General features: G+C 39.1%; 1 protein-coding gene across 6 annotated transcripts in view; it reads right to left on the bottom strand.

The window, feature by feature from the left end:
- Nucleotides 1–485: 485 nt before the first annotated feature.
- Nucleotides 486–10,529, bottom strand: part of TRIM2 (tripartite motif containing 2) — a 127,685-nt gene continuing 117,641 nt past the window's right edge. For all 6 annotated transcript variants that reach the window (XM_070386665.1, XM_070386666.1, XM_070386668.1 and 3 more), the window contains 3 exons: nt 10,257–10,327; nt 5,663–5,803; nt 486–4,663 (listed from right to left, as the gene is read on the bottom strand). In XM_070386665.1, coding sequence (XP_070242766.1) covers nt 4,511–4,663; nt 5,663–5,803; nt 10,257–10,327 — 365 coding nt within the window. In that variant the 3' untranslated portion in view covers nt 486–4,510. The remainder of the gene's footprint in view (nt 4,664–5,662; nt 5,804–10,256; nt 10,328–10,529) is intronic.

Raw genomic sequence — 10,529 nt, 5'->3', positions numbered from 1 at the left:
AATATGCTCCACAGTGAAAAGCTGAAAGCATTACCTCAAAGATCAGGAAAAAAACCAAAGATGACTGCTCTGATCACTTTTATTCAACATAGTATTGGGTAGCCACAGCAGTCAGACCAGAAAAAGGAATAAAAGGAATCCAAACTGGAAAGAAGTAATTAAAAGCATCACTGTTTGCAGACCACATGATGCCAGAACACAGAACATCTTCAAGATGCCACCACAAAGGTACCAGCATGAACAACTGAATTCAGTAAAGCTGCAGGGCACAAAACTAACAGAAATGTGCTGCATTTCTAGATACCAACAACAGACTATCAGAAAGAGAACCTAAGAAAACACTCCCATTAACTAAACCTTTTCTCACTCATATGAACAGTTTGATTAAGGTATTGATATCTTCCACATGTTCTAGAAAGTGTCTTCACTTTCTTTCACTGAGAGAGAGAACGGCAGGTTAAATAAATGAACGTTCAGCCTAGAAATGGAGAAAACAAGCTTTATTATAATGGTTTGAGATTTTGTGCATGGTAAAGATATACACATGAATCTTGTTTCTCCTATGTTTCAAGACAGAATTAATTTAAAGATTTATTGTAGACTAAAGCATCCAAAATACTGTGGTACGTATGTAGCTACGAACATACAAACACTTTGATGCACGGCGTTTATTCTCTTCTTTAAATAGGCAGTCAGCATTTTGATTCATAAAAGAACAATGATGAGAATATATCAGTACCAATGTCAAAGAGCGCAAGATTTAGTGTTCTATACACAAAATATATGAAACAGACCTATAAAGATGGAATGTACAAAATTTTAAAAGAAAAAAAAAGGAAACAAAAATCCCTCATACTCATACATAGGATTGAAAGGCTATAGAATTGAAAATGATCTAAAGAATTCTAAGAATAAAGTCTTTTGATGACCGAACATTCCCATGTCATAAAGCAAAAACATTTTAAGGCTGTGTTGCTTTCAAAAGTTATTGGAAGTGCTGTACATTCATTGGAACAACATAGCCAATTTATTCATCTATCTTAGAATATTAATAGCTTCCATACATTCTCCACAAACAGACTATACAATCACTGCCACACAATTCATCTTCAGAAAGTTTAACATCATGATTTGTAGCTTACTGTCATTTAAAACAAAACAAAAAATTATTTATTTATACCAAACAAATCTTTAATGGGCACTTAGTTTCCTTTATGGCAATGCTAGATTCCTAGTTATCAAAAATATTAAAATAATTGTAAGTTTAAAACCCTGTAACATTTACAGAATGCAACAATATCACGACTTTCAATTTTAAGCAAAATGAAACAATGTTTGCAGCAAATACCTTCAATTTTATCTTACCTGGAAATGTCTTACTTTTAAATTATTAAACTAAAAATATTCCTCCCTTTTTCAGAAGCTGGTGAATAAGGAGGATACCGTACAGTTCAAATGTACATAAAGATTTTTTCCATCTGAAGTAATCTGCAGATTACCTGATGTTTATTTGCTGTTTCCTCCAATTAACTTAGTATTACCAAAGCATTTATGTGACCCCTTTAGTATTAAGGATCCATAGACACTTGCTAGCATACTGCTATTCCAGTTAACTCCCTTAGTACATACCCTGTATATTTAGTAGTAGAAGCAAGTGTATTCTAGTTGCATGGACCTGTTAGTATTTATTTGCCTCAAATCTAGTCGAAGAGTAAATTAAAAGAAGGTAACCTGGGGACTTTAGTTACTGGAGACTAAAGTTTGATCAAGATACTAAGAACCATTTTTTTTTTTAATGGCTAAGCGTCATAAAGGCTTTTTATTCATCTAAGTGGTCAAGTGACTCCACCCACCTCCCCATGTCCAGCAGGGGAGGTCTGTATCGGAGATACAGTTACTAATATCTGTAACTGGGGAGGGACTGCATCGTCACCGACCATTACATTCTAACTGGCAACGTTTTGCCGTAAGTGCCCAGGGGAAATTTGAATGGGTAGTTTTTCAGTGCTACTTATCATGAATGTATGACAGGTTCTGTACACGTGACAAACAGAAATCAAACAAAAATGGTAGAACAGAAACAAAAAGTCACTTATTTTATATCCTTCTCAGTTTACTAGAAACCATTTAGAATGTGACAAAACTCCATTTAAATCTTGTCTATTCATCTTAGCAGCAGCACTTTCCCCCTAAAATATGCTTACCAAGAGATACAGTAAATGCACATATGTATCCAAATTCGAAATGTTATTTATACTTTAACATATAGGATTATATATATTTTGGGGAAATATAGTGTTTCCTGGAGTGCCCATAGCATGTGTTTTAGGAACAGGTAGTGGGACAGGTCTGAATCAAAGTATCTCTTCTTTTATTCCAGTTTCGTTCCAATATTGACATGTAAAAAAATCAGCTTTGTGTTCCTTCTATTAAGGTACCCAGTCTAATACGTTATGATGGCTGGTTAATTTCTAAATTCACAAGAATAATTTGAATGTGCAAAAAACCCCTTTAAGTAAACGAGCCTTAAGATCCATGGCCTATGACAGAGTCTACAGAGGAAGCTACTTTCACTGGTGAAAATAAACCGAAATTAATTTAACTAGTTTAAAACCTTTCCTTTTAAACATTTCAGGAATTATCGAGTCTAGCTTATCTTTTATGCAGAAGGTTAGTTAATGGTGAAATGACATTCCTGCCCTACAGTGTAAGCTTCAAAGGGGCAGGGGGCTTTGTTTGTTTTATCCATGACTTTATACCCAGTGCCTTGAATAGTCTCTGGCACCCAGGAAGTGCTCGTTAAACATCAATATTTAAATTCAAAGACTCATTTCACCACTGACATTAGGAAAAAAGAAACATCACATTCACATAGTTATACATGTGGGAAATGTTTTTTTATAGTACAGTTTTAAGGTGCTTTCAGTGAAAAAGGTCCCCAAGTCATTATCGAAAATGCCAAACATGACATCCTATTTGGTAGAACTGAGTAGAAAATCAAACAGTGGAAATACACCACATCTTATTTTACAGAATCAGATTTGACTAAATTATTCTTACCATGTCTCAAAATGCGTTTATACTTAAATGTAACTCAAGTTCAACTTTGTTTCTTTCGACCTGTTTTTCATTTTGTTTTTGAAAGCACAGAAGGCCATTTTCTGACTAGAAGTCAACCAATACCAGCACTCCTGGAAAATGGCAAAAATGAAACCTGCTTTAGGGCTTGCTCTATGAGGACGGCTTTAAACGGTGCAGTTGAGGAATGTGCTGAAGCTGCTTCTGTCTTTCAGAGTGCTGCCTACTTCAATACACCAAAGGTTCAGCTAAATATATATATGATACATTCTACCTTACCCTAATCATGTATACATAGTCCTTTAATGCCTCTACTAGTCATTAGACAATGATAAATAACCATAACATGCCCTTACCTGTAATGCCTTCGCGATAACACGACTTTGGTAACACTTGCTTTCTAAGGGGAGACCATTGATCAATCACATGCCTTTGGTTGACACCATCCGTCCTCCAAAGGGCTGCTTATGGCTCTCTGTCCTAGGATACTGGTGTCCTACTACATGTGCTGACATTTTGCAAGAGGTAAAGCTTTCGCATTCGTGAAGTGGGAGAGGAGAGACACGTGTGAGCGCACGGCACAGAGAATGTGACTGACTTTGCCTTGGTTACATTCCAGTGCATTAACCTGGAGTTAACGGGGCCCGCTGGTTTACCAAAAGGTAGCATTACTGTCGTAAAATGCCTTTCAAAGTATCAGGAATTTCAGGTTTCCCTGAAAATGAACTTTGTTTTTAGATACAAGGTGAGCAGGAGCGAGGTGCAAAGAAACACATGAAGAAGATCTTTGATCAAACTCAGAAAGGGTGGGAGATTTGCATTGATTTTTTAAGTGCTAAACTCAAGAGGCTTGCTAATCCCAGGTGGGAGGATTTTGTAAGACAGCTTTCGTTTTTCCCCAAAGTAATGTTATATGTAGTTACTGATAAACAAAAAATGTCACAAGACTAATCTCTACTGTAAAAGTGAGGTTAGAAGATCCCCTGGGTCTTGTGACCAAGGTTAAATAAAGTATATAACTATAACAGATTTTGTTTTCATCTTGTTTTTGGAAGCTCTGCACAAAAGCTATCACTCACAGGATTAACAAATGCCTTTAAATATTCTAGTTTTTTTTTAATGCTTGTTTGATTTGCAAAATTAGTTAAACTACATAAATCCCTGTCCTATATGACATAGTTCACAGGTGTAAAACTTTGCAGTTTTTATAGATTCAGTAGAAGAGATTTTTTTTTTTTTTAACTCTAAACGTGGATTATGGAAATCAGATATGCAGTTTTTAAGGAAATTGTTACATTCAGAAATAACCTTGGAAAGTTCACCGATGATTCCTTCTAGCAAGAAAAGTCTAGTATCATCTGGTCCTGCGTCAGGAGATCCATTCCAGTTTATGGTGTAAGATCTTTGTAAGGGGGTGTCCAGTCGCCCACTGTTACTGTAAGTACCGGTAGACCTTGAAACAGTGGTTTCCAGAGTCTGCAACCACCACGTGGCCGTCTGAAGTTAGGGCCAGGCCCTGGGGGCCATAGAGTGGATCAGCAGACGTGTTAATGTAGGATAAAAACGACCCACTTCCATCAAACACCTGTAAACATAAAGTCAGAGTGTGACAGGAGAAGTTTGAGGAACAGGAAGAAGCCGGGGTTAGGAAACCTCTGATGCTGATGTTTCTTACCTGGAAACACGGGTGCGGCCCCCAGGCTTGTTTAGGCCGCACTCACCCACAGCCCCTCCCTCCACTCACCGTGCCTGCCCCCACCTCACTCTCTGTGCCCCGTGTGAGCTGACACGCTCACAGAGGTCCCATGTGAGGGGAACGGCTCTGGATGGGGCCCGAAGAACAAACCACCCTTCTGTCTCACCCTGAGCTTTCACTTCTCCCCTTCCAGCCTCACTATCTTCTTTTATTCCCAAGCACAAGAGGGAAAAATTGGTAACTAGACCACAGAAGAATGTCCTGAGTCAACATGCAACAAGAAAATCGTACATTTGGACAGAAAGTGGTCTTTTTTGGTCAGTAAGCTTCTGCTCTGATGCAATAAAAAGAACTCTTTCCCTTCCCAGGCCCAGACTGGTTTCTTCTGGCCATTCTGTTTGGCTTATAGGGTGTTTCAAAAGGCAGGTGTGATGAGGGCCACGGCACAAACAGCCGAGCATCTGTGGCCCTATACAGCACTGCCTCGTGACTGTAGCCCCTTGTCTGCTGCTGGCTTCCCATCAGATACAGAACACCTTTTTCAAAAGTAGATGTCCACTGGGATAATTAAGCAAGATAAATACCCTGGAGAAATTAAAGTATGCGGTGTTACATTTAAAGTCTTGACCCCTTTCCTGAGAAGAAGCCATCCATCATCAGATTCAACTGCCGAACACTGCTGTTCTCAGAGCGACTTGGGAATGCTCCTTGATTTGCCCAGAGCACCCTGGGTTGACTTGTTTCTATTCCACCTTCCTTAGTTTGGCACTTCTGGTTAGACTGTTTACAGCCTAATCACCTAACCAATGAACAAATGGAAAACATTCCAGGTTGGGGGACTTCACTTTCAACAAACAGCGATCACTCTAAACAAATAAATTCGTCTACCTGGATCCTGCTGTTCCCCCAGTCGGCTACGATGATGTTTCCATTTGAATCCACTGCTACGCCCGTGGGAGCATTAAACTGCCCGTTTCCTTCTCCATTTGAGCCAAACTTCAACATGAATTCGCCTTCCTGATTAAACACCTGTACGAGATATTTTTAAGTTATTTTAAACTAAGATAGTTAAGCAAACATTCTGGTTTTTAAAAAATATCTGAGCAGATTATTTAAGACATTCTTCAAAAACTGGGAGTTTACAAACTAGACCCCACATATCACTTGTGGTTCCCAAATTTACTATCTAAATCTGATTTACTATTTGTTAAACCACTTCTTTTTCTAGCTTATATCCGGTTGTATTACTATGTGAAAAATACTTCTGTTATAAATTATCAAAAATATACAAATATAAGGTACTATGAGTAAGTAGAGATGTAATTTCCAAACACATTATTCTTTTTGCATTTAAATAAATATCTAATTTCAAGAATAGAAATTGTATTTCTAACAGGATGGACAATTGCTCAAAGTTGAATCAGAAAGTAAGAGCTTTTTGTTAGGCCAGATATTCAGAATTTACTACGATTTTACTAAGTCAACATAACAAGAAATGTGGCTGGACCACACATTTATAGCAAGGAAAATCCAAGTGAGTATGTGTGTGCGTGTGTGTGTGATGGCAGCAACTGAGGAATAAGAAAATGGCTTTTTAAAATAGATTTTCTCAGAATATTTTAGTTAGAATAGATAGCCATAAGCTTTGATGAATACAGCCCATGAAGGAGGATGATGGAAGAGGGAGCTAAACGAAACTGCAGAATTCTCAAATTCTCTAATATCTGATAACAGCCAAGCACTGGACTATTGTGGTTAATTAAATATTCTTATTAATAGAGTGTTACAGTATATGTACCAATTGTAGATTACTCAGATTACTAACATTGAGAGAATTAGCATTTTAATATGTGTTTAATGATAAGACTAGTAAGCATAACTTTATCTTGAATATCTGGTTTTGAACACGTTCAGGATGTTCTCTTATGCCTTCATTATCATGCAACACATGTAGAAAAACGCACTGACAAGTCAGAAAGTGTTATATGCAGGGCACCCATGAGCGTGAGGTTTCTAAAATGAGGACACGAGAGAGGTCACTAAGCCTGAGCACAGATCTAATCTGAAGGTGCTTTCAGAACCTTTTCAAGATTCTCTTACTGCCATCTCTGTGATCATGAAAGAGTAAAATGATGCTATTTCTTTTAGTTTCTTATGATGGGGAAGTGAGACGCTTCCAACTCTAAAGCCTAAATTTTCTTTAAGGTAAAATGAAAAAGTCGTGACTGCTTTCTGAATTAGTTACATGCTTGCCAAGTAAATAAGCTACCTCTTTGGTTCTTTGAAAGGACAGAGACAAGAATCAACTTTTACTAAGATGCCGTGTCTTTAAAATCTTTTCTGATTCTTTTTATCTCCTTCACATAATTTTGGGATTAACATGTACCTACTACTATATACAAAATAGATAATCAACAAGGATCTAATGCAGCACAGGGAATGCTACTCAATATTCTGTAATAAACTAAATGGGAAAAGAATCTGAAAAAGAAAAGATGTGTATGTATAAAAGATGTATGTATATGTATAACCGAATAACCTTGCTGTACACCTGACGCTCATACAATGTTGTAAATCCAATGTTGTTGTGGTTTAGCCACTAAGTCACGTCCGAACTTTGTGACCCCACCGGGCTCCTCTGTCCGTGGGACCCCATGGACTACAGCCCACCGGGCTCCTCTGTCCGTGGGATTTCCCAGGCAAGATTATTGGAGTGGGATTTCCTTTTTCAGGGGATCTTCCTGACCCAGGGATCAAACCTGTGTCTTTGGCTGGGCAGGGGGATTCTTTACCATTGGGTCCTATACTCCAATACAAAATAAAAAAAAAAAAAAAAAGCTATACAAATAATCATTTTGTTTGCTTATCTCTCTAAGTCAGCATGTTTTCCTTGACATAATTCAAACAGTTTACACGCTTCTGCTCCATTCTGAAATTATGAAGGCTAATTTAATCTTGTTTTGCAATGAGGAAAATGTATATCGTGAAGGTAGCTAAAGAACTAATTAGCCCACTTGTTACCCTTGACCTATAGTTCAGGTTTTTATGTTTATCAACAGAGAAGTGACTTAAATCAAGAATTCTTGTTAACTGCCCACGTTATATAAAGAAAAAAAGCCCAACTATTTCATAAAAGCTACATGGCAACAATTGTCAAAGAGAAGAGAAAAATCAAAATGACTGGGTTTTTTCCCTCTAAATGAGAGAAAAGTTGAGTTTAAATAACTGCCTCTACAGTACTGAAAACCTGAAATGTTTTCACAATTTTAATGACTTTAAATTTCTCATATTTTCTATTTTTCCCACCTAAAATGTCATTTAATTATTTATAACTTATTCAGATGAAAGCATACTAAGAGGCAGAAGTATGAGCTGAAATCATTTTTATAAGTTTTCTTTTTTGATAAATTTTTACTGTAAGTTTTTATCATTTTGATGATAGTCCTTTTCTGATTTCAAAATTCTGTTCACCTCAATACCACCTCCACTTGGAAGTCTTCCCTGATAGTCTTAATTATGGAAATCTTCTCTTTTTTTCCTGGATATTTAGAGAACTTTACGTGTACCTATTCTTCCTGTATGTTTTGGCCGTGCGTCTCTTTTGGCCGTTCAGTCCCGACCAGGGATTGAACTCATGCCCCTGCACTGGAAGCGGAGTCCTAACCACTGGACCACCAGGGGAGTCCCTATACGTACCCACTCTTAAAAAAGGCATTTGTTGCTCTCTGCCTTGCATTTTGGCTACTTACATATGTTTTCTTTCTTCCTACAATGTTAGGACTGGTAAATAGGAATCCTCCCACTCACCGAGGCCAGCTGGCTCACACAGTTGCCTCGAGCAAAGGGAAAGGAGAGGCTCTGAGCCCCAGCTGTGCTCAGTGGAAAAGGGCAGCCTGGCCACTGTCACGTCTTCTGCTGGGCGTGGTGGCACCTAGGCCAGGCCTCGCTGGCCCTGGCACCACTGAGACCTATACGGGTTTCCTTCTTGTTCAATGCACAACGGTTAAATGAAGGGCCGCTCTATAAACAGAGTGGAGAGGAGGGAGCGTCATGATGGCCCATGTGGTCCTTTTCTAGTTATGCTCGTCCACAGGACTGTGACAGCCCCCTGGGAGAACGGCCGCAGGCTGAGGCTCTGCTGCCACTTTGCTGTGTGCGTCCCTCATTCTCAAAAGACCTTCCCATTGTTCTCTTCCTCTTACCAAGCCTGGGCGGGTGTGTGTATGTGGAGGGGGGCATGGACGGAGCCCTGCCACTCAGGCAGCAACTCTGGAGAGACCCATGGCAGGAAGCGGCCTTTCAAGGAAGCAGCAACGGTGGGCATCCTTCCCCTCAGCCTGCCCCAGCACCACGGCCCACTGTGCTCCCCTCTCTGCACGGAGACTTGGCCCCATCTCCAAAGCACGAGGCCTTTCCATTTATCTACCCAGCTTCAAGACACCTTCTTCCAGGAAGAGCTGGGGAAAAGCAGCAGTGAAGAGCGTTCCTTTGGTGTCAGAATCCTATCCCTATTTAGCTCTTCAGTCATCCACACTGCAGACTGATGTTTAGATTTGAGTGCTCATTGGTTGTCTCTAAGTGCAAACTTGACTCACTGGCCTCCCCTATGCTGTCTTCTACCCTCCCTCACATCTGCAATGCCTGACTTTAAAACATTTAAGTGAGCTTACTTACACTTCTAGGATCAGTGCAAACCTGTATCACTTGATGTAAACAGAAGGTAACCCTAAAAACAGACAAAGAACTCTGAAAGGAAAAGTGTCTGTCAGGGCACTGCCCAGGCCACCCGACATTGCACACGTTACACGTGGAGCACACGTTACACTCGGATAAGCTTGGTCTAGAATGCTAGCAAGCGTTTTCTCGTTCCAGTAAGTGAGACACTGGTTTTGAACCACTCTATTTTCTCCTGATTTGCTCATAATAGAGGTCAAATCTTTCTCCCCACTCTACCTACTAAGGAAGATGTACTACAGTGTTTGGGGGAGGGGTGGGGAGCACCACGTGTGTGAAGGATGTATGAAGGACACTCTATGAACGGATGCCAGGGCTGTTTCCCTCCCCAAATCTATTGCGGCAGCAGAGTTCTAATATCTACTTTTGTTTGTAAGGCCCTAGGTGCAGAAAACTGAAAAAAGTCATCTGTTTTAATTTACCAAATAGCCACAAAACATTAAGCTTCAGAAAGTTCTGCCTCTCTCAGTTCAAGCAACTGCTTTTTAAAATTTAATTTTCAAGTCATCTCCATTTACACCAGTTTCAAATTAAGAAACTTATTGGCACAATATTTTGTTCACTTTTCTGACTCTGCAAAGTCTGTGTGTCCAAATTAAAACCTGCATCTTTTAGGAGAAGCAAAGATCTGCTCTTTTAGGTTAATCCCCTAGGTCCTGTGTGTATAGGTGAGTCTCACGTTTTCTCCCAGACTGATTACTGTATTAAAGCAATTGAAAGTTAACAACAATTGATGTGTTTATGGTACCTTGACAGAATGATTATGGAAATCTGTAACAATAATCTCATTATTGCTATTTACAGCTGCAAAATGGGGACCTGAAATAAAAATAAGAAAAAAACATGTGATAACCATAACAACAAAAATGATTACAACAACACAGTAGTTACAGAACTTCATACATTAACTTAGTTATTTAAGAAAAAACAAAGAACTATAGACTCGGTTCTTAAAAGGTCATTCAGCCAGACCTCTGGCTTCAGATAACACAGATTCGATAGCATTCTACACTTGTGGCTG

Source organism: Bos mutus, chromosome 17 (assembly GCF_027580195.1).
Source record: "Bos mutus isolate GX-2022 chromosome 17, NWIPB_WYAK_1.1, whole genome shotgun sequence".
NCBI lineage: Eukaryota > Metazoa > Chordata > Mammalia > Artiodactyla > Bovidae > Bos > Bos mutus.
This window is presented reverse-complemented; position numbering and strand designations above follow the sequence as displayed.